Source organism: Heliconius melpomene, chromosome 11 (genome assembly GCF_056956725.1).
Source record: "Heliconius melpomene rosina isolate 202511_hmr_F chromosome 11, ASM5695672v1, whole genome shotgun sequence".
NCBI lineage: Eukaryota > Metazoa > Arthropoda > Insecta > Lepidoptera > Nymphalidae > Heliconius > Heliconius melpomene.
In genome coordinates, this window is record NC_140399.1 from 66,426 (window position 1) to 94,291 (window position 27,866).

The 27,866-nt window shown below is 41.1% G+C and overlaps 3 protein-coding genes across 9 annotated transcripts in view; 1 reads left to right on the forward strand and 2 right to left on the reverse strand.

Moving 5' to 3' along the window:
- Positions 1-425: 425 nt before the first annotated feature.
- Positions 426-7,393, reverse strand: LOC146534216 (uncharacterized). Of its 2 annotated transcripts, XM_085192801.1 has the most exons (15): positions 7,129-7,393; positions 6,325-6,715; positions 5,890-6,249; positions 4,654-5,810; positions 4,458-4,575; positions 4,072-4,365; positions 3,254-3,409; positions 2,710-2,881; positions 2,433-2,573; positions 2,132-2,324; positions 1,777-2,041; positions 1,448-1,625; positions 1,201-1,346; positions 982-1,111; positions 426-899 (listed from the first exon to the last, which is right to left on the reverse strand). In XM_085192801.1, exons 2-15 carry the CDS (start codon positions 6,572-6,574, stop codon positions 689-691), a joined length of 3,771 nt encoding a protein of 1,256 aa, XP_085048927.1. In that variant the 5' UTR covers positions 6,575-6,715; positions 7,129-7,393; the 3' UTR covers positions 426-688. The 2 variants fall into 2 exon arrangements, with proteins under 2 accessions (XP_085048927.1, XP_085048928.1); XM_085192802.1 differs by lacking the exons at positions 426-899; positions 982-1,111; positions 1,201-1,346 and having other exon boundaries at positions 1,502-1,642.
- Positions 7,394-7,537: 144 nt separating this feature from the next.
- LOC146534217 (thialysine N-epsilon-acetyltransferase-like) lies at positions 7,538-9,539 on the reverse strand. Its single transcript, XM_085192804.1, has 4 exons — positions 9,148-9,539; positions 8,853-8,904; positions 8,384-8,589; positions 7,538-8,022 (listed from the first exon to the last, which is right to left on the reverse strand). The coding sequence occupies exons 1-4, from the start codon at positions 9,259-9,261 to the stop codon at positions 7,807-7,809; spliced, it is 588 nt and encodes a 195-aa protein (XP_085048930.1). The 5' UTR covers positions 9,262-9,539; the 3' UTR covers positions 7,538-7,806.
- Positions 9,540-12,949: 3,410 nt separating this feature from the next.
- LOC146534218 (transcription factor BCFI-like) overlaps positions 12,950-27,866 on the forward strand; it is a 35,448-nt gene continuing 20,531 nt past the window's right edge. The window contains exons 1-2 of one of the 6 annotated variants that reach the window (XM_085192422.1): positions 12,950-13,139; positions 23,689-24,052. In XM_085192422.1, coding sequence (XP_085048548.1) covers positions 13,109-13,139; positions 23,689-24,052 — 395 coding nt within the window. In that variant the 5' untranslated portion in view covers positions 12,950-13,108. Of the gene's footprint in view, positions 13,140-13,689; positions 13,917-21,066; positions 23,399-23,688; positions 24,053-27,866 lie in introns of those variants that run through there. The other 5 variants (XM_085192425.1, XM_085192424.1, XM_085192419.1 and 2 more) reach the window with 5 other exon arrangements.

Sequence of the window (27,866 nt, forward strand, 5' to 3'; positions counted from 1 at the left end):
TCCTCTCCTCATTTCTTTCAAATACCAGAACCTTTGTCGTACTCGCATTTAGACGTAGACCATTATTTTCATATCCTTCTTTGAGAGTGGTGACCAACGCCTGCAACTCGCATTCTGATGATGCAATGAGCACTGCATCAACAGGCAATTAAAATAATATATAAAATTGATAGAATTGCCAAATTGACAATTGACATTTGTCTGACACAAAAACTTTTAACTATTTATAAAAATAAATTACATAAAAGTACCTTTGAATTTTATAACAACAGATAACAATATAGGGTAACAATATATCGATACCAACGCTATCGACTGTTTCATATTATCTTTAATTATACTGTATACCTTGTTTCAGTCGGACACTACTAAGTATGCGACATAGCTAGGATGAGGTAATCAGGATCGTTACTAAACAAAACAACTACCAAGATTAAAGATTTATTTGTACTGAAAATATTAAAAAATACGTAATATTCAAGATAAAGGGACTTTTAAATCGAAGACTTCTCGTAATAAAAATATTTATAGATATAAATTAATTCTATGTATTTATACTACGTGATCACAACGACATTTATAATAATATCTACAAAAGAAAAAAACAATATTGGTCGAGAGTGAGGACTCGACTGTGAAAATTATTGTCAGGGACAGGGCTAGAAGATATTAACCGACTTTACGTAAATTATCGATCAGAAACATCTTGCATAGAGAAGTCTCGCCGCATGCGGTACCGCGCCAGGGGAGGCCGCGTGGGCGGCGCCCGCAGCGCCAGGGGCTCCTCCGCCGGCGCAGGCGGGGGCTCCGCTGGGGGCCCCGCGGCCGCCGCCGCCAGCACGTCGCCGCGCTCCAGGGACCACTGCCGGCGCAGGATGCGCGCTCCTGATGTGCTCCATCTTTTTGTATTAAAAAGTTTACATATAAAACTTTTCTTAACTTTAAATTCTGAGTGGGCCTAATTATTAATTGCGGTCTTACCGGTCCGATAGTCTTGGTGTATCAAGGATACCGGCGACAGTTGATACCGAGGAACGTAAATATCGACAACGTGGTAAACTTGGGGGTGGAGGACTACTCTCAGCGGAAGCAGCTCCGGATCGTTGCCAAGCTGCAACATACAATACTCGGATATATATAAAGTTACTTAAAGTATATTTACTGACAAATGAAGATACCTAAACACTTTTAATAATATACCAAATTTGTCAACAGACGGCGATGGGTCAGAACGTTGCCTTTCGACGGATTGAGTAGCAGATACGGAACGTGCGTTGTTTCCAGTTGTTGACTCACTCGAGTCAAGATCGTCTTCTGCTTCTGCTTCAAATAATACTTCTTCCGATCTATCGAAGTAAGTTGATATTACACGTTTGCATAATATAGCTATTTTAAGATAATTGTAAAGTAGTTTAATATAGAAAGTAGTGTAATAACAAATAATTACTCCAGAGGCGGTGGTGTCGGTAGATATTTGTCAAAACCGTCTTTCCCCAGTAGCCAGTAGGTGTGCATGGCCCCCTTGCCCTTGACCTGCGTGAGCCCGCGCGAGCGCAGGCGGTACCCCCCGGCGGCGATGAGTCGCTCCGCCGTCGCCCCCGATACCTGGATGCGCCACGCTGCCCCTGCGCCCATTATACTCCTGATCAAAATTAAGGATGCAATTCCAATAGTGTAGGAAACCCGAAGTAAATATAACAATGTGCATATCTTATTACAATGGATAATAATTAAAAATAACTAAGGGATTATTATAATAATATGAAATGTTCATACCAGTAGACTCCATACGAGAGGCGGTGTTGACGGTGTCGCCGAACAGGCAGTAGCGCGGCATGGTGAGGCCCACCACTCCGGCGCAGCAGGCGCCTGTGTGCAGGCCTATGCGCAGGTGCAGGGGGGTCGCGGGCAGATGTCGGATGCGGAACCGTCCAGCGAGGTGCAGGAGATGTAGCGCCATGGTGGCAATATTCTCAGCATGGTCGGAACAACGGATTGGCAAACCGCCCACTACCATATAAGCGTCGCCAATCGTTTCCACCTTTGTATACATATGGTATGTTAATCATAGTAAGATACCGAGTTCATCTTGTATAATGGACATAAATACTTATAAAACTAATGAAATTACCTTGTAAACTCGATATTGTTCAATCGCTGCATCAAAAGTGGTATATAGATCATTGAGCAGGTCCACAACTTGCACGGGCGTGGAGCGCGCGGCCAGCGAGGTGAACCCGACGATGTCGCTGAAGTAGATCGATACTTCTTCGAACTCTTCTGGCTCCACACGAAGGCCCATCATTAAACGTTCGGCTACTGACCTGCGGTTACAAGAACATCTACCATATTCTAATATAGTTACCTACTTGTTAACTTATTATTCAAAACATGAATATCATTTAGTTTCTTCATAAATAATATATTCTTACCTTGGTAACATTCTGTTTAATAATTGTTCCGTTTTTTTCTTCTCCATGTCGAGCTGTTCAGTTCGTTCCTTAATTAATTCTTCTAAATTATTGCTATATTTTTCTAACATTTCGAACATGGAATCGACAATATTAACTTTTCTGTAAAATATGATTCTTGTATGAAAGGTAAACAACATAGTAAATGTATGTATATAAAGTAGAAATGCTGATATTGATTTAGAGAGACAATCGCAATTTAGGAAAGTATTCACATTTGCTACAACGTAGTACATACCGCCCACGATGCATGTGACGGAAGACCTCATAGAGACGATTAAAATCAGGCCTTAAGTCAGGCTGCTCACTCCAGCACTGTCGCATCACGCTGACAGCCTCCGGCGGCGCCGCGCCCATGGAGACGGACGGCCGTATTAGAGGTGGCGGGTGTGATAATTTATCCAAAATTTCTACAAACATGTTGTATGGAAGTCAAATGTGGTCTAGACATTACGAAAACTCTAAATTTGGTTTGTCTTCAGAATGTGACGCACCAATACCAATGCTAGCACAATACTAGTAATAAGCCCTTATTTAAAGTACCTATTATACCTACAGTATATACTTTGAGGCCAGTCGTGGCGCAGGGGCACTCGCCTGCGACTGTAAACGCAACAGGTTGTGGATTTGGTTCCCACTTGAGGGAATATTTTCATATTCTCACTTAACATGCAAATTCTCCAGAATTCGGCAGAAACTGGGGAACGGAAGTGTCTTAACACTAGTGTATGGTAGGCACCATGCCATGTGCGGAATAGAGCGTGAAGCTAAGATAACCATACCTTCAGGTGTAAGAGAAAGCATACAGTATGGTTCACCGCGCACGATCACTTCTTGCATTATAATAGCAAATGAATATACATCTCCCGGTTGCGTGCCTCCTGGAACTGTCGAAGAACTTGTCTCGCGAAGGATTTCAGGTGCGGTCCACAGTAAATCTAAACATGTAATAATTAGTTGACAACCGTTACTAAATATTTTTGTTTCCCCGATCGCGTTAGACAAAGTTTAAATTTAAATATCCACATCGTAAATTTAGGAAAATTAGCAATCTTGCCCTCAGGGACCGAAATGCTCTTTACGTAACCTTCCTTTAGTAATATCTGATACGATACTGTGTTCTAGGAGGTTGACTGGAGTCTCCCCTTTGCTTTTCTTACTCTTGCTACTCACACTTGTTTTTTAAATCTCTTTTACCGTTCATTCGACTCATTATCTCGACGTAGGTACCTATCCAGAACCAGCTGAGCACATCTGTCTTCACTGTGACACTCTCACACATAGTACCTGCCGTTTTGTGTATAATTATCACGTTTTTGACATTTACGTACCTATTTACAAGAAAATAATTTAAACAATAATAATCAATCAAGGTCTTAATTTCGTTCTCTCTAGATACGCAATTTGGCATGTTTCGTTATACAAATAAGCGTATTAACAATAAACATAAACATTCCATACCTACGTGCTGAAGTTAAGCTTTTTAAATTAAAGCTGCGGATTTTCTATGGAGCACATTCCATTTGATGGTGTTCACATGGTGAAGTGAATGCTAACTAGGAACTTATAACTTAATTAAAACTAAAGTGCACATAATTACCGCGTGCAGCTCGAGGTGGATAAGGCAGTGCTTGAGCCGAAGCAAACGCAGGAAGGCCGTAGTCCGTAATACGCAACACCCAACGAGAGTCGACGACGCAGTTGCGCGACGAGAGCCGGGCGTGCACGCGCACGGGCGACGCGTGCAGGTAGCGCATGCCGCGAACTAAGTCAGTCAGCAGGGAGAGCCGGAACGTCCAGTCAAGTCGTATGTCGTCAGCTACGAGGACGTCTTCTAGAGAGCCACGGCCACATGCTTCAAACACTAATGCGGGTCGAACTTCTGTTAAGCAACCTATATAAAGCACAGAAGTTACATTGTCATAAAACTCTATTGAGTATCTACGAGTATATATCTGAGTCATCAACCATATCTAATGTATTTACCTATGAACGGGTTTAGATTTTCGTGGCGAAGACTTTGCATCACTAACAATATGTCGATAGTTTTCCGACGTAGCTCGAGTGCTGCAGCTGGTAAGTATTTCATTTGGACGGGGTCGCCCTAAACAAAGCGTACAATATTAAGTTCCAATTGCGTTGAAAATTAGTAGTAAATAAATAACTATTATTTAAATCATACCTTGTACCTGGTGCGATTGTCGGGTGCTAAACGCGTGACGCTACACGTAGAAGATGGCGCAGATTGGCCAAGTGGCTCCGGCCGTTTCAGTAAGTCTGGCCGCTCTGGTTCTGGTCCAGCAAATTCATGGAGTTGTTGAAGCAAAGAAATCATAGTCTCCATTCCTTCGCCTACTCTGCGACGATCATCTGCTGGAAATTGGAATTCAGCAGCAGCGAGAACAGGGACAGCACGCGGTCTTCGAGGGGTATGCCGGTTAGCGGCACGTTTAACAAATGTTGCTCCTATTACGACCGTCGCACACATTACACACGCCGCACACAATACAACGACAGCTAGTTGCACCACCTGAACACTGTATACAGCTTCAGCATCGTCAGTGTTCTCCATTACGTGGGTCGCACCCCATAGTTTTAATTCTAACTCACCAGGTGTGTCAATAGTTACTGTGGTCGCCCATTCTTCAGATTTGTCTAACAACCGCGTTGAAGAAGTCATGAAGGTAGCCATGCGTCTCCATTTTAGGGTTCTATTTATTTCGTCAATTTTGAATAGAAAATAATTGCTATGAAAAATATCGACTCTTGTGGATTCGGCTTTTATGTATAATGACGCAGATTTAACTAAGTCAGCGTATAAGTCACGGGGAGACGACGGAGTTTTGAAAATATCATCACTTAGCATAAATATACGACTAGTTAGCGCCAGCTCCAAAGGCGCCACATCAATGTACAGCTCGTCAGCTTCACCTGTGTTGTTGTGCTGGAAGTCTCGTTTGCTACCTTGTGCGTCATTGCGCATCTCATGTTTATTTGCAATTTGATTCAGGTTCACTGTTGACTTTAATGGAAACATTTTTTGTAAAGTGTTGTTGACTTTGTGGGACTCTTTTGCACGATCTTCTATGGACATAGTCGCTTTAATTAAATTGTTTCTATATTGAAAATAGTCGGATATGAACTCTGGTAACTCTGAGACTGTTGTCGATTGTAATTTATCTTGTAAATCAACAAGTGGCGTAGTAGTTTCAGACATATTGTTTAAATGCAAAGTTTTAAGTTCCTGTGTTTTAGTAAATTTTAAAAGCAATATTTCAGCTCGGTTTAAATTTTGCGCTATTTTACGCACAGCAATAGACAAATCACAAACTATGATGACTGAAAAGAGTACAAACATGATTTTATGTTAATAAAAAAATAAAATATTGGTAAAATATGTTCTTGTAGTAGGATTTACCTTGCGGATGGAAACTAGAGATAGTTGAGGCTAAAGTCATATATCTCACAAGTACGCCAGCGACTGCCAGCGCGTGCTCCACCTTCAGTAGGGCCGCGCTACACTCGCTGTCGTCCGGGGTCGACAGCAGCAGTGCATTCCGCCATGCAAGGATGTTGGCTATCTCCGCAACAATAGCGCTGCGCGCGCGCGCGGCCTCGCACCCCGCAGGATGCGGGCGGCGCAGCGCGCGCGCCGCCGTCGCGATGCCGTTACAGATTAAAGTGCTGGGTCTCCCATTTGCCACCACACCACCACCGGCTTCTAGTACGCTTAGGGCGTTACGAATCACAGCAGTTGTTCGATTAATTCCACAAGTATCTACAATCATACATTGAAGTGCTAGTTAGGTATAAATCGTCTCCAAAAAAATAATTTTTAAAATACCGTATTTACCTTCGTAATTGAGTAAGCGATAGGGGCGAGATAGTTTCGGTATCTGAATAGAAGTATATTGCTTCCATTGAGTTTCAGAATAAAGCGATGGGTCCTTTGTGTCACAGCCGGAGTGCGCTACGAGCAGAAGCGGCGTGGTGGAGTCGCCGATGGGCTGCAGGGGCACGGCTCGAGCGGTGAGGGCCAGAAGGGTGACTGCCAGCAGAGCGGCGGCGGCCTGCAGGCGCGGGGGCGGAGGCCGGGCCCGCATGGCGCGCGGTCACGTGACCGCCGACATGCTCCGCCGCACCGCTCACTCGCCTGACCGCTCACCGCCTCGCCGCCTCGCCGCGTCAGATCAAACAGTTGCCTCTTGTTCCGTGAATAAGCCGATCGATAACTGACCGGTGCCCTACGGATATACGAATATATCAAAACTTAACAATTACTTTGCAGTTCCGCAGCGTCCCTATTTGGTTAAGTATTTATTAATGCTACTTACAATTACATAATGTATATTTATGATATATTGGAAATATTGATATACTAATGCAAACTAACAAGACGTGCATCTTTTATAATTTATTATTATTGTTTGTATGATGTGTAAATATTGTTTATTTGCGTAATAACGTTAGTCTACTTAACTGTTCCTATTACAACATATTTGTTTTCAAATTGAAAGTGTGATGCGATGCTAACTTTAAATCTTTTTTACGTTATCTTCTAGTGTAGCCTCTATTTTTGTACGTTACATGCGTATTTACTATCATTTCAAAAGCGCTGCAGTTTCTACGTCTTATAGATAAATATGGAGTTATTTACCAGTCAATAAGTTCGAATAGAAAAGTAGGTCGTGCAACACGTTATAAATGAGTTCACACATTTACTTCCGACATAATAAGAGAGATAGAGTGTTTTATCCACTTGGCGGCTCTCAACATTGAAAGTAGCATTATCGAGGCGCAAACAGCAGGAAAGACAAGTTAGCGTGTTAGCTGGAGGCGACAGCGACAGCGCCCGCGGTCGGGCTGGAGGCGGCCGGCAGCGTCGCGCGGCGGGCGCCCACTGGGGCGGCGCGGCTGCGCGGCCGGCGCGCGGTCCCTTGCTGTACGAGTATAGACTGTCTTAACGTGGATCCCAAAGTCAATAAGAGAAAACATTTACAAAAAATATTTTTTAAAATATACATATGGGTATGATAAATATAAAAAGGGGTTTATTAAAACAAAAATACAACATAATATTTGTATATAAAAAATCCAAATCTACAAAGATTAATAAAATATAGAATGTTGTTTAAACTCAAAAAACCCACCAAAAAACCAAACGTACGTCAACGTAGTTGGAATTGATTTTGTATTTTTTTTAATTTAAACCAACTATGTGATTGCACCTGTACTGTATTACACCGTAAAATATTATAACCAATTAATATTATTTCTTATTTACGAAAAACACCATTTTGCTTTGTAGGTGATAAGTGGTAACAGAGTATGGGTTCTAATCGCTCGTTTCCCTGCTCGGGGGCAGGCAGGCTGCAGGCAGCAGGGCCCCGCCGGCGACGGCCTCGATGCGCGGCCGGTCGAGGCGCAGGGCGGCGCGGCGCTCCGAGGCGCGGAGGTCGCGCACGCCGAGGCGCACGTAGAAGCGGAGCGCCGCGGCGTTGCTCTCCAACACGTGCCAGTCTATGCGGTGGACGCCTGCTTCTAAAGCCATCTAAAAATTAAATTTTCAAAGTGCTGTACGTAATATATAAAGCTGTTAGACACTAATTTCTCTATTTATATTTCACTTAGATGTATAATAATAAAGTTATCATAAACAGAAATATAACAATATTGGATATCACATTTCTAAACAACCATCGCTTACAGTTAGCCAGTTTTGACTAAACAACAATGGCTAAGTATGTGTGTAAGCGTGTAGGTTTATCTATTCTCATACTGTTCCTCTCGATACCCGTCAAAAGCAATAAAAAGATATATATTTTAAGCTTATAAATATATTTGTAATACTAAACCTACCTTCGGTTGTCGTGTAACATACTAGTAACATGATACAAGTCGAGCTGCTCTACCTTACAAAGCTCCTGCATCAGCTTGCGAGCAATCCCGTGCCGGCGCGCGTCGGGCTCCACGTACAGGTCCTCGACGTAGAAGGCGTGCCGCGTCCAGCTCGAGTAAGCGCGGTTGCACAGCGCGTACGCGACCAGCCGCCCGCCCTGCTCCGCCACCAGACCGAAAAACCACGAGGGAGAGCTGTTGAAGCCATCGTCTATGATATCTGTGTGAAATTCGTAAGATTACCACATATAATCATTACTTTTTACTACTATTACAAAATATATCGTTTGACAATAAAGCATTATATTTGATTTTACGAAACTTGAATTGCATATATAGAAGTGCGTAAAACAATTACTAAAAACAGTTTTAAATATTGTGAAGAGGTAATAAGTTATTTAAATAATTATTTCATATCTAATGCATACGTGTTCATGTGTTGATACATTTACTGGTTTTTATAATATGAAAAACAAGACTTGCCTTGGACGCTGAGCTTTGGGCCATCAGGCATTCCTTCAAACGCTGCAAGATCCTACACATAAATATTACATTTTTTTTTTATTTTTAAACAATATTTTAAATGTAAATCATGATAAACAAACAAACATATTAAAATGTCATAAGACATTTTTAATAACAATCCGCTTACTTTAAAACAAAAAAGAAACCTATATTTGTTATTATCACATATTTGTTATCTGCATGTAGAGCAAGTACGTCAAAGTGACAAGTGGTGACAAGTGGTGACAAGTGGTGACAAGCGTCTCGAACTCACGTGTATCATGCGGTGCACGGCGGCCGCGTCCTCGCGCCGCATCGCGCGCACCACCACCGCCTCGGGGTGCTCGGGCGCCTCCACATCACATGCGTTACTTACAGATACAGACATTGCCAAACAAACAGAATTACAAATATTTAAACAGATACTATTTTCAAGAAACTTGTGAGTGACTCTCTACTGTATCCTTCGCAGCCGTGAACTGACCAGAACCACGTCGTATTGCAACGTAACTAGAGGTGCCTCGTGCTGAACACAGATGTCGCTAAATAGATGATCATTCACATATTTACATTTATTAAAAGTAATTTGAGAAACGATAGAAATTACTTAATTATTATTTCATTATAATGTTTTTGTAGTACTATTGAACACGAAATATGACAAGTGTATAATTATTTCACATTGACATTATAAAGGGTCAAAAGAAATCTATCGGATTTATAACCATTTCATAAATACAGCTGATTTGAAATTATTGAGGTTTTTTTCTCTAAAAATTATTATCTATATACTCTAAAAATATTTTTTACTTATTTATAAACTATAATTTACTAAATTATAGTTTATAAATAAGTAAAAAATAAGCTCCATCTATTTTTCTTAACCCAATGGTTTTCTTTGATGACGCAGCGAGGATGCTCAAATGAAAGAGTTAGATGGCGCTAGTAGTCACGGGAAAGCTCATATAGATCATGAAACTATGGTAGTAATCCAAATTACACACATATTAAATAAACTTCCTCCAAAGAAATAAATGGTAAGTTTAGTCGCGTTTGTCCAGCACAGGCCGAGAAATCGCATATTGTTTACAAATGTTATCTTTATATCCCAATATGAATCCGAAACTTTAATGTCACATACATATTATTCATAGATGGCGCTGATGATAGCGCGACGTTATCTACGTCCTTATTGCGATATGCAAGCAAACGCAAGTCAGTTACGGATACTTCACTTCTAAAGCACATTTATGACGCGTGGGGGAAAAGTCACAGAAATACAAACAAAGTAAACTATAGAACCCAAACCTAGCTACGTCTAGGTACCAGCTAGCTGCCTAGAACAATTACTCGTAGTGTTGTAGACGATATCTTATCTATGAGTATATTGATGTTTATTGATGAAACCGGAAATGAAGCACTGATTATGAAACTTTTCGAAAAAGTATGGCCCAACTCTCAAAGTTTGGTCGCGAAGCGGAAGAATGTCTTACAATAACTCGCGCCAGTTTAAATTAGCAATAAACCGCCATTGCTTCCTTTTGTCACTTAAACTTGTATTGCCATCATCGTCCTGTCCTTGGTGGTTAGACCTTTGGCTCTCATGTCCTGCATCACGACATACAACCACCGCTTGTGCGTCCGGGTGGTCTAACTCCGGGGACAGACATAGCAAGGCACTTCCATCCGACATAGTTCCTAGGTCGGCGCGCAAAATGGCTATACTTTCTCAGGAGACACTCTTGGAGCTTATCCACTGGGACACGGATCCCAAGACTGCCTCGAATGAATGTGTTACGTATGCGGTCAGACCGCGTGACACCGTAAATCGACCTCAGTATCTTCATTTTCGTGACGTGAAGCTTCTGATATGGACAACCTTGGCTGCCGTATAAACTAACCGGTTGGACGATGCTCTAGTATATATATCAGCTCCTAGACCTTGGTCCAGAGCGAAGCGAAGACATGAAAATATAAATAAATATTTCATTTCATGACATTGTTATATAGCATTATTTACAGTACTGTCAGCGTATTACTCCCATAGTAATTGGGGACGAGCACCGAGACCGAGGGGTATATCACTCCTGGCTTCATTTGTTGTGAGCGAGGTTAGAAAGCAGTACTTGCACTTGCACTTGCACTTGCAGTCACTGTACTCTCAACTGGAACACGATAATAAAAGCAGGGAATGTTATTGTGTTTCACTAACAATACTTCCTCCTACTTCACACCAAATAGCGGTCAAAGCATTGATTTTATTTTTATTTATATAAAATTCAAATAACAAGTGAATTGAAAATTTAAAAATAAATCTATAACGTGAATTGAAGGTCAGCTTCACCAGTGTGAGTGAGTGTGAGTGCCCGGCCTGCAAGCGGGACAGTTCCCGCGTGCCCGTAGGCACTGCCACTGTAGGCAAAGAGAATCTAATGTTAAGACATTTCAAATTCAAATATTGTTATTTCTTTTCAGAGTAAATGCGTGTTGAGTGGCGTAACATGATGGCGCGATGATGTAGATGTAGATGATGATGATGATGATGATGATGATGTCTGGTTGCCAGAGGTTAGTAGTAGGAGGATAGTTCAATGTCCCGAGCGTTGCGGGTCACGTCAGACGCTGAGCCACTGCGCCACGACGGCCTCACTAGCATTTATTTTATGTTTTGTTTAGCTTCACGCTGTATCCCGCACACAGAGGGAAGTGTGAGCGGACGTAGTGTCGAGACACTCCTTTCTCCGTTTTCCGCCAATTTCTGGAGGCATTACGTATTGAATGGCGGAACTAAACGCTGCACTTTGCCTCGACACCAGAGCGAAGAAGTGAAAATATTTCATATTTAATTTCCCCTAGTGGACATCGAACCCACAAGTAGTCGTGTTGACAGTCCCACGCTTGTGCAGGGGCACAAGTGTGTGTCTGTAAACGCGGTTGGTTATGGCTTCGATCCCCAGTGCCGGCGTTGTCTCCAGTACCTACTCTCCTTACGAAGAGCAAACAGGGTATTTTTCCCTTTTTAGAGAAATACGAAATATTAATGATTTTTTAAAAAAAAAAACTTTTTGTTATATTTTTCACTTCAATAATTGATTTTCTTAAACACAGAACATAAAGTAAAATAAAAAAATATTAAAAAAACAAAAACCCGAGTGCACAAAACTATAAACAATATAGGTAAACAAGCCCAATAGTTTATTTGCATTAACAGATTAATTTAAGCTAATGATAAGCATGATATATCTTTATTAAATTCTCTTATTGAGCTCTTGAATTTGATATCCATATTATGGTATTCGAAAGTCCAATGGCGTCCCACATACGCGCGAAAAACATAACCCTTCCTTCTTCCGACTTCTAAGTCAGGAAACAGAGCCTAAAGGAACTATTAAAATCCAAGAGGTGTAGTTCAGATTAGCAACGGACGTAGACAGAGTTACCTCACGGGTAATGAAATATAGAGGTGATTGAATGCGGCAGGCCAAGCGTCTTAGACTTGCTTGGCGTATGTGCAACTTATAATACATAAATAAATAATATAAACAACTTTGTATAAGGATATTCACAGATGGAGCTATCAGCTTACTTAGCTTGGGTACCTTGGACTCTGTTATACGGCAGCGAAACATGGGAATTATAGAAGAAGAATAATAGAGAGTAGATATATTTCATGTTCCCGAGTGGGAATGGAACCACAGCCGCCGCGTTTACAGTTGCACCCCATTATATAATAGTAGAGCATGTGGAACAACACACAAATTGTATATAATAATTAATCAACCCACCACAAGCATAAACGCAACAGGTTGTGGATTCGATTTCCACACGAGGATATTAAATATTTAATATTATATATTTCAGCGCTCTGGTAACAAGGCAAAACCGCGGAGTTGAGTTCCGCTTCTCAACACGCAATACTCTGAAGGTATTGCGTGTCAGGTATTCATTTCTTATATTCAGGTCGGATTTAAGTTTTTCTGCTTTACAAGTAAGTAGTGATGATGTTGGATCGAGGTGCGCGCGGCGAGGGTGTCGCTGGCGGCGCGCGTACGTCACGCGGCGGCGGAGGACGGCCGCGGGCGCCGGACTCGCGCGCCGTCCTCCGCCGCGCGCGCACCGTGCCGAGTGCCAGACGTGCTCGCTAAGCACCGCGGCATGTGCCAACCTGCCACTGCTCACCTGCACGCCCCCAGCCCCCTGCTGCACCACCACCACCAGAACCGCCTCCGCCGGCCATGGCGGCCACCAAGACTGAGTACCATTTCGGTAAGTCCCACCGCGCGCCGGCTACGGCTGCGGCTCCCGACTACTGTACTTACTTATTTACGATAATATCTAATCGTTTTCTAATTGGAAACTTGGAATGGTTTGGTTTGGTTTACTTCACATAAAATCCTAACGGATATCAGATTCTATTGTTGTGTACTTAGTACATTAAACATTTTAAAAAATACGAATGAACATATATTTATTTAATAGCCGTTAGGTTCTGTCGATTATGAAAGTATGTTTCCACTCTTGACGCGTTGTTGATCTCATGAACCATGATCATTTTAAACTGCTCTCCCTACCCGTCGTTGCTCCGGCGCACAGGCTGGTTCGTGGAGGCTACGACACAGAACGACGTATCAGGTAAGCAGGCAGGAGGCAGGAGGCAGGAGGCAGGAGGCAGGAGCCGGCGAGTGGCGCCCGCAGACACGCGGGAGCCGCAACGCTTTATCTTCGAGCGATTAGATAAAGCAAAATCGCTCAAACTGAGCTCGCGGCAGTAGGCACTTAGGCAGTCGCGCGCGCTGCCCGCGAGCCGCGCCCGGCACGGGCTTCCTTGTTATTGTTAGCGAGTGTTGACCGCGGCCCGCGACACCTGGACACCGCGAGACCGCGACACCGGTGACCTCCTTTGCGCTGCACCTGTGCCGCGGCGCGTTATCGGTCTAATGCCATTTTAATTGCCTTAGTTACTTTAGTTTTCAATGTGAAAACGTCAACATGAAGAAATTAGAAGAAATGAAAGTGGTTTCCGGAGCAAATACACCTAAATCGGTGAGTAGCTCAGCTCGCAGACAGCGCGGCCGTCGCTGGCAGCACCACCCCTGTGCCACAGTGCTCTTATTCGATATACGCCGACGTGGTCGTGGAGTAAGAACTCAATCACACATATACATATGTTAATATAAAATTATAGATAGGTACTTCGATAGTAAGGTAGATCTAAATACATTTAAGTTGTAGGTAATTAGAACAATACAATTGTGGACAAAAAATAAATAGTAGGTATCGTCGTAGCAAGGATAAATAAGGATTTTAAACACATTTCAAGATTTGGGAATGCTGAGAGAATATGTGTGAAAGGATTTTAAAACAAAGTGGTGAAGGGTTGTTCTCAGCTTTCATCCTGCTGGAAGTAGTCACGAGCAACGCGAGACGTATTCTAGAGCCTCTGTTATATTTGCTACTCTTTAAACATATGCAACTGTAAGTATCTCTTGTCTTGTCTTTATGTTGATATTTACTTGACAGGTTTATTTTACAATTGTGTATTTCTATAATCCAATAAAAAATTATGATTCTTAGGAACAATAACCTGCTAGTATCCTAAGTGGACAACACATCAACTTACATTTAATAAATGTTACAAGAGACGGTCCTAAATGTTTAAGTATCTTTAAGTCCACCAGTCAAACTGTTGGTATACTGAACTGTTGATTATAAAAACACTACATAGTGACTGGTGCATACTAACACCCAACTTTTCCTTGCGAAAATAATTAAAGTATTTCGTTAGTAAATCGAATGTCCTGAACCTTTGCAAAATGATTGCATTACTAGCATCTTCCTGCGGCTACGCCTGCACTGGTTGCTTAGATTAGATTGAAACAACTAACAAGACGCGGCATCTCCCCGAGGCGGCACTCTCCCACACTCTCCACTCACGTTTCATTCATAAGAGAGCTATACTTTTGGTTTCATGTTTTGATTACATTTCATTCTTTAAAATGTAATTCATACCCGAGCTGAGGTCGTCACGTACTACGACCTAGCTACCCAGCTATAGAGCTACTTACCTACAGCTCTCTTTACCTTTCTTACTTAGCGGTTATTCCTATTGTGAAACATATTTGTCCTTGTAAAGTAACAAATTCCGATTCATTTATGACATTATGTCTAATTTATGTCGGATCTATTTGGTAATTTTAAATTGAGTTGTCAATTTTACCATATAGCATTATTATTATGTTTTAAGTAGAAAAAATGTAGAGCCGTCGACCTGATTCACATTTAACTCAACGGAATAGAGGTTGTCGCGGGCGCGGGCGGGTGTTGGCGCGGAGGGGGCGGGGTGAGGCGAGCGATAAGAGCGCCCTGTGCGCCCGCGCTGACCTGCCCCCCCTCCCCTTCCCTCACACCACAACTCACTCCACTACGTCCTCTGCACTCGGCTCTTTCCATACATTTTCTCTATTTCCTACTACAACCTTATGCCTAAAGATATACAAAGATAAACAAATTTAATTTATAACAAAAATAACATAAACTGGTATGATGTAGAAAATGTAAAATTTTCTATGTTTAAATCTAAAATGATGATATAAATAATATTTCAATATAAAATAAATGATGTATTTGAAATAACACAAGTGTCCACACGCGTCGTACGTGCCGCGAGCGCGACCCTCGCGACGGCCGCGCCGGTTCGCGGGAAGTACGTGTCCAACACAATGTGGTGCGCCTGCCGCGTGCTGCCTCGAGCTGCCTGATGCCTCCTCCTTGTCTGCGATAAACCACTTAGTCAATTGAAAACTAATTCAAAATCCTGTTAAACTATTTAAAATGATTATAACAAGTAGTCAACAAGATGTAGAGAGCTTACGTCAAGTCGGCTGTCGACGCTCTACGACGTGTCTTTGCTGTTGTAATTGTAATTGTGGCGATAAGGAACAGGTTGAGTTTCGCATAACTTCACACAAACAGTTAAAAGTCGAACTAATATATTATTTTCAATTAATTTACGTTACTATTCTGTACCTAAGGTTGTATTTAAATATTTGCAGAAGTTGTAGAGTACTTACTTGTAGAGTCAGGTATATAACTTTATATTGTGCGCTATCAGGAGTCAATATGACAATCATGGTTTAGTCTAAGGACCAGGCGGCAGGAGGTGGCTGGCGGTGCCGCTCGCGTGTTGTCTAGAGCGAGCCACTAGTTATACGCTAAATACTTATCGATATCTCGATAAAACGAGTATGGAGATTAACATTTATGAATGGTAATAATAAACCGTCTCTAATAGCATTATCTGAGGCCCGCTTCGACGTGTGTACGTCGGGAGGTCATGAGATATGAGCTTACGTAACATGTAACGTACATACACAAACATACACACGCTGATGCATATACATATATGTAATCACTCTTTTGGAATTCAATGCTGTTAGAACCATTAGTCAAATAATATATATTAAAGTAAGTAGATAATTAATAAAAAAATCACTGGAAAAAACAATAAAATTATTTCTCTATATGTATTGGCATCTCATATTCATTGTTTAGTTTAAAATCAATATAATAGTTACTTACTTAGAAAACGTACAAAAATTTGATCGTACCGAGATTTGAACCCGCGCCCCTTGGAACCCGTCCAAGCGTCCTGCCCACTGAGCCGCGCCAAGCGCGATTCCACGGGGTAGATTTAACAAGTAGCATTCCTTCTAGCCAACTGATAATTATAGGAACTTCGACGTAACTTGATGAGAAACTTTGCCTCTATACGTTTTCCTAAGTGTGGAATAACACTTTTAATACATTAAAGATATAATAGAATCTCAATTCATAGTTCTCGTTACGCTCGTAGGACACGAGTGCCTGCCTGCAGTAGGTAGTTGGTGGTAGGAGAGGTGGGGGGCGATAACGAGGCCGCGACGCGGCTGCAGCTAGCTGCTACTCCTAGTAACAAATGTAATTGCTTAGACTCAAATCTATTATCAGAAGTGGAATTAACGTGGTGAGGTATGTATAGCCGAGATATCAGCTTTATATACAAATATTCAAGTCCTACTATAGTTTGTCCCGAGGAAACAATGCTCACTTTTGTGCATATAGTACAGCCGAGCCCAATATTCTACTTTCGAATACCTTTTAATTAATTATTTTCAACAAGTTCATATTTTTCATAGATTGAAAATATGACCTTTTCTTAGTGAACTTTATATTCTTTACAACTTACAAATACTCTAACTAGCTTGTAATGTATTGTAGTCACTTTTTAACCGACTTCTGTAAGAAAAGGAGGTTATCAATTCGACTGTATTTTTTTTTATGTTTGTTACCTCATAACTTTTAACTGGGTGAACCGATTTAGATTTTTTTTTTATTTGAAAGGTGATTGAGTGATTCCCGTGTGGTACCATTTTTTTGGTCCAAATCTGAAAATTGTATCTATGAGAAAATCACATAAGTCTTAAATTTGCATTAGGTATGTGCGCGACAAATAGATGAAGAACCCAATGTCGCGTCAACCGATTTTGATGATTTTTGTTTTATTTGAAAGGATAAACTTCAAGAATAGTATGGTGAAAGTTTGAACTGGTCAAAATTGAGAAAGTTTTTTTTTTTGGTAAAAAATTAATTAATACTGTAATAGTTACAAGCAAAAACTTTTAAATTGATATCAGAAGTGAGATTCCTGATCGTTGCTTTTTTTATGTATGTTCTTGTCAATATACTAAAATGTTAGTTTGCATAAAAATAATACCTAAATAAATGAAGTTTTACATAGGACAATCACAACCACTCGTTGACAAGCACTACCACCACCATCACCACTCGTTTAAGAAGCATCATTTTAAGATCCACCCATCACTTAAATTCGTAAAATAAATTAATTTTTAACAAAAAGAAAAACCGACTTCTAGCAACGAACTAAAAAGTGAAAAATAATTTTACAAAGATTTTATAATTTTGAAGTCGGTGTCAAGCTAATGCTATAACACCTTTACTACAATATCTAATTACTAAGCCTGTTTGTTTTACTTGGCACCGACTTCAAAATTATAAAATCTTTATATAATTATTTTTCACTTTTTAGTTCGTTGTTAGAAGTCGGTTTTTGTTTTTGTTAAAAGTTAATTTACAGATATCTTTGCTAATATATTATACTTAAACGATATTAGTGATAATATACTTATAGTACAGAAATATAGTATGTATGCTTTTAGAATTGTTGCAGAATACAGAACAGGCAGTAGAAGCGTCAAAATTATATCATTTTATAGTGTAGAGACAACTTTCTGTAATCTCTAGTAAATAGGTACCTACGGTCGGTCGGTCGCGAATGTAAACACAATTATATGTTTTAACATGGTAGAGTATTTGTAATTGCGAGTGGCGCGGCGAGGCGTGCGGGTGCCGGGGGGCGGCGGTCTGATAACGGCCGAGCGCGACCTCCGGCCCTCGCTTCAAAATATTAATATCTTATTTATTTAAACTGTCGCCCCCACCCCCCCGTCCCCGTCCCCCGCCCAGTACCCCGCGCGTGCCCCCCTCGGCAACAACGGGCCCTCATTAAAATTGTTTTTGTGAGAAAAAGCAACATCAAATATATGTATTTAAGTAGTGATGTAGTTAGGAGTACACACACACACACACCGCACCACCTCGAGCGCAGGGTATGTAGGGTAGTCGTACCTACGCCGTACGGTATCACTGACACTAACGAATTATTCAAACGGAGCAGATGCTAAATAAACTGATGATAAAGATACTCGTAGGTATCGATTATGGAGAAAAAGCTACAGGTATATTAAGCTTCTTACTTCACTTTCGGGACATCGCGTACTGCGTGGCGGAACCCAACGCCGCGCTCTTGCCTCCTAGAGCAGGAAAATATAAATAATTCCCGAGTTGGGCCAAACCCACATAATAACGTTTTGCCTAATAGGTATGCCACGATGGTCTCAAAGGATTGAATCCTAAATAAAGGATTTAATGTTTATATAATTTAACAATGATATTTGTTATTTACACGTCGTAAGTTAATGGCGCAAGATATTTGTGATGAATTGAGAAAAATTAGCGCTAATGACTGATATTTGTGACAATTACTATTGAATTGTAAAAAGTATTAATTATTCCGTTACTCTGCTTAGCTCTGTTAGCTCTGTTAGCTCTGTTAGCTCTGACATTATAATGTGAACAGAATATTGAATACAAGAAGAAATATACATTCGTTATCAGCTCTGCTAGCTGCGCGTGTGGGGACTCGGGGCGGATGTCGCCGTGGATGCCGGAAGTGGCTCAGTTGCTGGCACGGCATCAGGCATCAGCTCGAGCTGCGAGTGAATAATCAAACAAAAATCCGCAGAGGGTTGTGCCCTTTGTCCTATTGTCTTTAGTTTCGTTCCAAAGTAATTAGTCACTAAGTAGTTAAGTACGAGTAGTCTCAAATAATCCTCTTTTTAATAGTAAAAGAATGACGTGTTACGTTAATAAACGTTAAGTCATATCTTTATATAGATTTGTAAAAATATTGCACAATACATTTGTATATAGATTTTAAATAAAACCTTAGAGCTTTCATAAACAAAATTCAACAGCTCTAAAATATAAAAGAAAAAAAAATAGGAAAAATTTAAAAAAACATGATTTATCACCACTAAGCTTATCGCCCATGGGGAGTGGTGGTAGTTTAACTGTTTATACATAATGATTGTAAATTCATATTTCATAACAAGAATTACTTACTTCACTCTATGCAGAGAGAACATAGTGTTAAAACACTCCTTTATATAAATGGGACAAAGCATAAAGCTAAGAAAAATAAATTTATTATATCGTGCCTTCTTCGTTGTTTAACATCACGATGTATATGTAGGTAGGTACCTCATATAACAGGGAGGGTAAACCCAGGGAACCGTCCCAGCACCGTCCCAGTTCCGTGTGTTAGCAGTCAGTACGTACAGAGGTAGGTGCCTACTAGGTACTACCGCGTCCGACCGAGACCTACCTAATTGAATTATCTCCTATCAGTAATTATGAAGTACCTAGTCTATTAATAATTATTGTGGTTTTCATAAATACTACTTATATTATTCAACATCACTTTATGTATTCGTTACATCATATTTGTTTTAGTCTTTAGCTCCGTAGACAGATGAGGAGAGATGAGTGTTAGGATAGGTATTGTGTCTTATTAGGTCTTATTAGGCGAAGAAATAATACTTTCACTCGAGTGTGAATCAAACCCTCAACACAGTCGGGCTCCGTGCCGCTACACTGTTATTTACTCTTCAAATAGGTACCTAAGTTTTACTAGTAATTTTAGTAGCTCACACTAATTAATAATTAACAATTAGTTAAAAATATCCCCGTTACTGTAACATTAGCAAAATATAAAGTAATTAGTTTGTTTTCAACGCTAAACAACATTACTCGACTACTTTTAACGAACAAGTATCAATAAACTAAATACTTATGTACTCTAGTCTCTACTCTCTAGCGACTCTCTCCTGTAGGCTACAGGTATGTCTCGTTAGACCTGGAGTCATTATAATATGAATAAGTTAGGGTAAGTAAATAAGTAACAGCATACGTCGCGCGTCGTAGAGAGACCACTGAGTCGCAAACAAACCATGCGGGCGGTTTTATGTTTTAGTAAACACATTAAATCCAGCTTCACTCCTTTTTCACACAGCAGAGTAAGCGGGGTAGGATCCGGTTTTTGAGGCTTGCGTGTTGAGTGGTGAAACTCAACGCCGCGCCCTGTCGTGCCAGAGCGGAGTCGAACCCATAACCAACAGGCAGCTAACGTCACCGCACGTGGTCACGTGGTCATAATAAACGATCACTGTTGTATTTCAATATCTAAATTTTTTCAATATTTAAAATTTGAAATAAAATAGTTTTTTTCTGTATATTATTATTTAAAGAATTCCCAGATGCTGTTTGTAAGAGTGAATTGTTCTCACTCTCATAAAGTAAACACGCTACAAAGTATTTAATAATGAAAAATTAGAATCAATGTTTTTTTTATTTCTTAAATCCTTAAATATTCTCTGCATTCGTTGTCAATTTCCATATATTTATATTAGCCGAGTTAGGTTGTCTCTCTACACTCTTTGACCCAGCAGTAGTGACGACACTCTCACACGAGTATATTCACGTAGGGCCTTCGTATCTCACTATATGTGTGAGTAGTGCGGTAGTGCACCAGGTCGCACTCGCAGGTAGGCTCTCCTACGGCGATGGCTCAGTGGCGGTTCCCACCGACTTCCGGGTAACTAATTAGCGCATTCTATTTAAAACAAAGCAAAACTCTTCATTCGGCTTAAAATTGCATATTCTTGTAACATTTTAATCCTTTACAAGATCACCGGTTTTGAATGTATTAACAAATACCGACAAATGAAAGTCATACTTTTCAGATTTTTTTAATACCAGATTATACAAAAGTTTTATGTCTGTAGAGCTGACTATATTTTTAGAGCATAAATGTCTTATTTAAAGTAGCATTAACTTAAATGAAATATGTAGGTTAAAACATCAAATTAACACCGAGTAGGAAGGAGGAGAGAGAGAAGGAGAAGTCCCTCATTTATTAAAAGTGAATAGGCGAGCTGCAGGGACATATCTACAGACTGTAACAACAAACTCATGCAACTAACCTGAGTTGCAAGGCAAACACTCTATTGCCATCATATTAAGTTTAAGTTATAAGATGTAATAAAAATATGTGTTTTTTTTTCTAGTTTATAAAGCCATAACATTTAACGTAAGTGATAAATATCGTAGGTCAAGCAAGAGTATTTTTCTTACATTGTTCCCAGTTACCATATTGAAGGTATCTAGTAAAAAAAACATCTTTTTCTATTAAGACATTTCCTATCGACCTAAAAGTGCACTCGTAGAGTGTCATATCTGCGCGCGCGCAGTATCAGGCAGTTGCAACATGTTGCCAAAACACAGATAACGTAAATAGTAAATACGTAGAGTGGTACACACATGTTGGGTGGTTGGGGCACCACTCTTCCCTCGCCGCTGGTCGTCATTGTCTGTCTGATGGAGTCGTCACTGTCATTATGCGCTCATTGTTTTTAACAATCGCCGTATTTTTTGTAGAATGTTGTTGTGGTATAAATCATAGTTGGCTCCGTAATCCGTAACTCAAAACAAAGGATGATCGGCCGTGGCTGTGGCCGTGGGGGTGGCTGTGGGGGTGGCGCGGCGGGGCGTCCGCGGCGCGTCGCACGTTGCGCGCGTTTTTTCTTCGCGATACTAGGAACCGTTAATGTGATACAATTTATAGGTTCCCGGGAGAAAGCTCGCGGGCTGGTGATTTGTGGGGACACGCGACCCGCGGCGGCTCACGCTTCACGGAAACGGCACCTAAGTGTTCTGCAGTCTGATCGCCGATGACAGACGTTATGATGGCCCCCTGTTGTGTTATTGCCTTTTTTGGCTCCTTTTTTCCGACGACGATCAGAGCTCGTCGAAGTCATTCTATTAAACTGTATAATTTAGTAGCCACATTTGATGCATCCATTCGTTTTAAACTCCCTTAACAGTGTGTCAGGAGATAAATATGTCGTATGTCAAACACTTTAGAATCAAAACAATTTAATAGACGAATTTTATATCGGTAATAATATTTGAGTATTTACGACTGAACCGTAGATGGGAAGCCTACGAGTGTACTTACACACCAGGGTCGCCCCAGCACCACGCGTCCCGACCGGGACAAGCATAGTCCCGCTTTTCACGAATTATACCACGTACCTGTTAGAAATCTTTTTTATTACTTTTAATTTTTAATTACTTACTACCAATTCTATAAATATCTATCACCATTGGAAGTTTTATTTGGAGCTTATGAAAAGTTAATAAATGAAATCCTCGTTATTTTCATTTCTGTGACCCGATGTGGTGTGTCTGCAGCAGTAAGGGTGGTGTAGGTCGGCGCGCGATAACGCGCTCGCGTGCTGATTGTGCTTATCTGTCTCCTCGGCGATCAGCTGAGAGCTGGTAATCTACTCCATACGACTGAGGAAAGGTAAGCTTAAACAGTGTAAAAAAAAGAACAATGACCGTGAGAAAATTGCATGAAGTATCTTTATAAATTGAATTAGTAATAGTTTTGTGAGGCCAATGGAACACTCATAACATCTCTGATATTTTTATGCTTAATAAAAGAGAAGACTTTAAAAGAGATAAAATTTGACGTACAAAGTTATCGTTATATTGTTTGGGCCCCGAAACATATCGATGTTTCCTGAAATGAAGTAAAGTAGGGAGTAAGGGGAGTGACTCCAGCCCCCGAGCGGGGCGCGAGCGCCGGGGCGGGCCGCGCGGCCTGCGCCTGCGCCAGTCCGCGCGCGAGCGTCACCGTGAGTGCACGCGCCAGTTGTCTCGCGGAAGTGTGTAGTTGGTATTAGATACGATGTTGCACGACGCGTGGTCCTCCGCCTGGCACCGCGCAGAGACCTTCGAGCTGGACGCCTACATAGACGAAGTAAACAACAATTGCCTCAAAGGTTAGTACTTTGACGCTAGAATCTACCTGCGTGTTCTGTTTGCTCTCATGTCTGTCGTGTGACCGCAGGGGACACTTACCAACTTAGACTTAAGTTTTAGTTTTTCCATATTATAGCGTTATACTTGCAATTCAATGCAACACATATCTTATTAAGCTGTGATTGGATATAAACATTGTAGTCATGAGCTCGCACTACCTCTATGGGAAGATGCTCATTTACAATATATGACCCGCTCACACACGTGCGCGGCCAATGGGCGCCCCCCCAGTAACGGTCCGTTGTCGCAGATGGCGAAGCGGAGTGCGGCGCGGGGCGCGCGGGGGGCGTGGACAGCCCGCCCCCGCTGGGGTTCGGGTACGCCCCTGAGTCGCCGTCCCACTCGCGCAGCTACCAGGAGCTGCGGCCGGCGCACGCGCACGCGCCACACGCGCGCGACATGCAGGCTTACGCGCACCTCGAGGAGGCGCTGTTCAAGGCACCGGGGGCGAGCGCGGCGCCCGGGGGATCCACGGATGGCGCGTACCTGCGTGGGCGCAGCCCCGAGCTGAGCCCGTCGCCAGAGCGCCGCGACGACTACCGCGCGCTGCACTACGAGCCCTACGCGCCCGCGCCGCCGCCCTACAGCCACGACCACCATCACCACGTCGACGGGTGAGTAGTTATAGTACATTTAATTTAAATAATATGTGCCATAGCGGTACACCTGTTACACGGGATAGGATACCTGTAACCTGTACCAAGTGACCTACACTATTGCAGCTGTCTGAGGTACTCTACTCTAGTCAATTGTATCCTTATTACTTCCCGTCCCGGCCTCGAGCTGCTATGCATGAAGGACTATGTACCTACATAATAGAATATAATCTCCGTAGGCGAAGCGACAAAAGAGTTCCACGTTGAAGTATACTGACATTAAATAAAAATTGAAGGAATTTTCAGTTCAGTTCAGTGCTCAGATTATGGCGTTTCGTGCCAAAAATTCTCCTTTGTTCTCCTTCATAACACGTAATTAGTCATAACATTTTTTAAAATTAATTATTGATAACTAAAAGAAGAAAAATCTTTTCAAAATCCCATATAGGTATTTAGGTAAGTCACGTGCTTAATAAGCTACAAACATAGGTTTTATCGAAAGGTCGTTCCTGATAAAAAAATGTCAATATCCACATTTACCGGGAAAGACATTTCTATTTTTCTCTTTGAGGAGCGGAGTGCTCCGACACTAATAGTGTAATACATTAGATGACGCGCCGTCGTTAGCTGCTACTTGCCAGTCAGTGTTGCTACTTGCCAGTTGAGTCTTATCTTAATGGCTCCTTCGCAAACTATTTCGAACGCTCACTTATTTGACTTTCCCCAAAATTATCATTTGTCTATCTTTCCTGGAAATTCGACGCGACACGAGGCGTCAGCGGTTACCGTTTGTAAATTATATTACCTACATACAGAGGCGTGGGGGGGGCAGGGGGGGGGCACCATGCTCCAGAGGCTACTCTCAAAGGGGCGCCGAATGGACCGCAAAACTATTTTAATATATATATTTAATCAAATATAAAATATGCATTTGATTTAATTATGTAAAGACCATTCATTTAAAGCTAAGCTTGAGCCTAAGATTTTATTCATTTATTAATTTGGATGTATATTTTACATATGAAATTAAATGGGTTCGTCTGGGGGGCGCTGAAGAAGCATTCTGCCCCGGGCGCGAGTTAAGTTAGTACATATTTATAGTTTAAATATTCGGTAACTCTAAAGAATCACCGTCCAGTACTCCTACAATTAGGCACCTACTGGTGCACATTGACCAATAATTAGTTCATCTTTATCTTATAAAAACTTATTTGAAATATGAGTAGATATAAATGAAATAACATACAATCATAATTAAAATAACTTCATTTATAATGTAGGTATAAATAATCAGAAATGTTATTATGTACAATGTGGTGGAGGTGCAGAAATCTAAAATGTCATATAATTTCGTCCAGAAACAGATAAAAACTAAGGCATATTTAGACTAAACCGAAAAAAATATTGTTTCAATCCTTAAATATCTCACTTATATAATGTAAGACAACGGAAAGTAAAGCGGCCTCGAACGAGCATCGAACAAGTAACTGCAGAACACAACACGTAAGGAATATTTGTTATTTTCCTTCAAGTTTATTTTTATTAGTTAGTTAATAAGTTATCCTCATAGCTAATGTTGTTGACGCTGGCGGGGCTCGTTAGTGAATGTCCACTTGTTTACTTATGCACGATACGGTAACAGAAACAAGTTTCAAACGTATGTAGTTAGTTGTAGGGATTGAAGATTAAACTTGAAAAATAATCTTTATTTACGGACTTTACACAGTTAACTTACAAGGCAGTCCCAGTAATACCGCTGACAGCAATAACGAATCCGAATGTAATGGTTCGCGGGCATCGCGTGGCTTGCGTGGGTTACGACAACTTACCACTCACTGGTTAAGTCTATCAATATAAAAATGATCTAAGTATATATTCCCACCTCCTACTACATATTAATGATGTCAAAATAACCGAATTTTAGTAGGTCCGTAGGGTCCGGTTGTCTCATTCAAATAATTTAAATAAATAAAATTTCCTCCAATCGTCTCTATATAGATAATACGTACCTACCTATGGCGATGGCGATGGCGATACATTACTCAAATAATTACGCGTAAAATTATGCAACGCTGATAAAGTAACACAAGTGTTACATCTGGAGGCTCTTATCTAACAACAACACTACTGAACTGTACTACGATCTGCCCACTCGATTTAATCTCATTTTAAAATGTTAAAAAATAAACTAAATCTAAAAATATATACATTCAAATAAACTAAGTACCTACATCATTTCCATAAAACCGAAAGGCTTATGCAATAAACATTTTAATTTTAGTAATGACATCTACGAGTATGTACTATAACCGGTACACCGGTGTGTTTCTTAACTCACTTACTAGGCAAGGAGCGGCGTTGAGTTCCGCCACTCAACACGCAACAGTAGGATACAGCGTGAAGCGTCAGCTTCACGCTATAAGTCATTACTAGGTACAAGAACCATCATCCACCTTTACTTATCCACCAGCAAACACCAACTGAGCTACTTTATCAATACTTCCATGTAAGTTGTAGCACCATGTCCCGCGGCGGCGTACTGGCGGGTACAGGCGGGTACGGGCGGGTACAGGCGGGTACTGGCGGGTACAGGCGGGTACTGGCGGGTACAGGCGCAGACGCTACGTGCCGCCGCCCGCGCTTGCGACACGCCGCATTCCTCGCCGTCACGTGCGGTGCGCGCTCTCCGCAATGTACAGTAGTTTTCCATTATCAAACACATCGGACATTATACTTATTTATAGTCATTATTTCGATATGTTCGTTTGCTGGAACATTTCATAATTTATAATCGCAAACACCTCGCGCGAACCCGTGACTTCGCTTGAGAGACACGGCATAAATCTCATATAATGTTGTTTACGCTCAAACTTTTCTTACTTATTTAAAATGGATAGATACAGGAATTTGATATTTTAACGGCAGTGAACATTTCTCTAATGGCTTTCTTCGTGGATTGTGTTCCAATAAACCTGCACCCACCACCCAACACCCACGCACAAAGTGGTTCTCTGCGGTCGCGCGTAACGGCCTGCGGTCGCTCAAGTGTTCTTCTTGTTAACTACTCTAATAACTAATTAAAAGTAACGTTACTGCGGTCGCGCGACATCATATTTCGATTATTCACGTCACTGAGTTACTCATTTGTTTATTATAAAACAAGAATCTTGTCTACTCTCTATAAATACTTGTAATTTATATAAATTCTATTTTGTAAATAATACTGAATATACTTATTAGGTATATATTTATTTTGTTAATTTAATTATTTAGTTTCCAATATAAGACCGTATACCAGTGTATACAATTTTAAACAATCACCTGTAGGTATGTTACAATAGGAAGGACGACATATGTAACTTATTTCTGTTTAATATGTGTTACATCTGAAGCTACCTGTGCACATAGTATATCAATTAGAGTATCCATTCACAAAACAATAGTTTTGTAGAGCTTGTAAGTTTGGTGGAGCGCTGTTATCGCGCAACTAGCGGCGCCCGACGCGCGTGTGTGCGGGTGCGCGTGTGTGCGGGTGCGCGTGTGTGCGGGTGCGCGCGCGCAGCACGGCGCAGTAGGTAGGCTTAATTGCTCCGCTCGTAATAACGCGAGCATTGTTTACACAAGCAAAGTTTATTTTTGTAATTTTATTGTCATTGGAACGGAACTATCTAGAACCGTTCCCTAATACTATGAGCTTACATGTGTCGTCCACAATCATTTTGTTGATTTTTTATATTAAACCGTCCTGCGGAAAAGAATACATATATTACAGAATCGTATGGCTCAGTGGTTGAAGTGTTAGGTTCCTAAGTTTAATTTTTTATACGCTTCA

Bases quoted from the DNA above. Each gene is read 5' to 3' on its own strand.
- LOC146534216 (XM_085192801.1), bottom strand. From the start codon at position 6,574: ATGCGGGCCCGGCCTCCGCCCCCGCGCCTGCAGGCCGCCGCCGCTCTG. The intron at 3,410-4,071 runs GTAATTATGTGC...TTACATGTTTAG, and splicing joins TCCACCTCGAGCTGCACGCG to ATTTACTGTGGACCGCACCT. The intron at 1,626-1,776 runs GTATGAACATTT...TAATGGGCGCAG, and splicing joins CTCTCGTATGGAGTCTACTG to GGGCAGCGTGGCGCATCCAG.
- LOC146534217 (XM_085192804.1), bottom strand. From the start codon at position 9,261: ATGTCTGTATCTGTAAGTAACGCATGTGATGTGGAGGCGCCCGAGCAC. The intron at 8,590-8,852 runs GCAAGTCTTGTT...AATTTCACACAG, and splicing joins CCCAAAGCTCAGCGTCCAAG to ATATCATAGACGATGGCTTC. The intron at 8,023-8,383 runs GTAGAGCAGCTC...TTTAATTTTTAG, and splicing joins TGATGCAGGAGCTTTGTAAG to ATGGCTTTAGAAGCAGGCGT.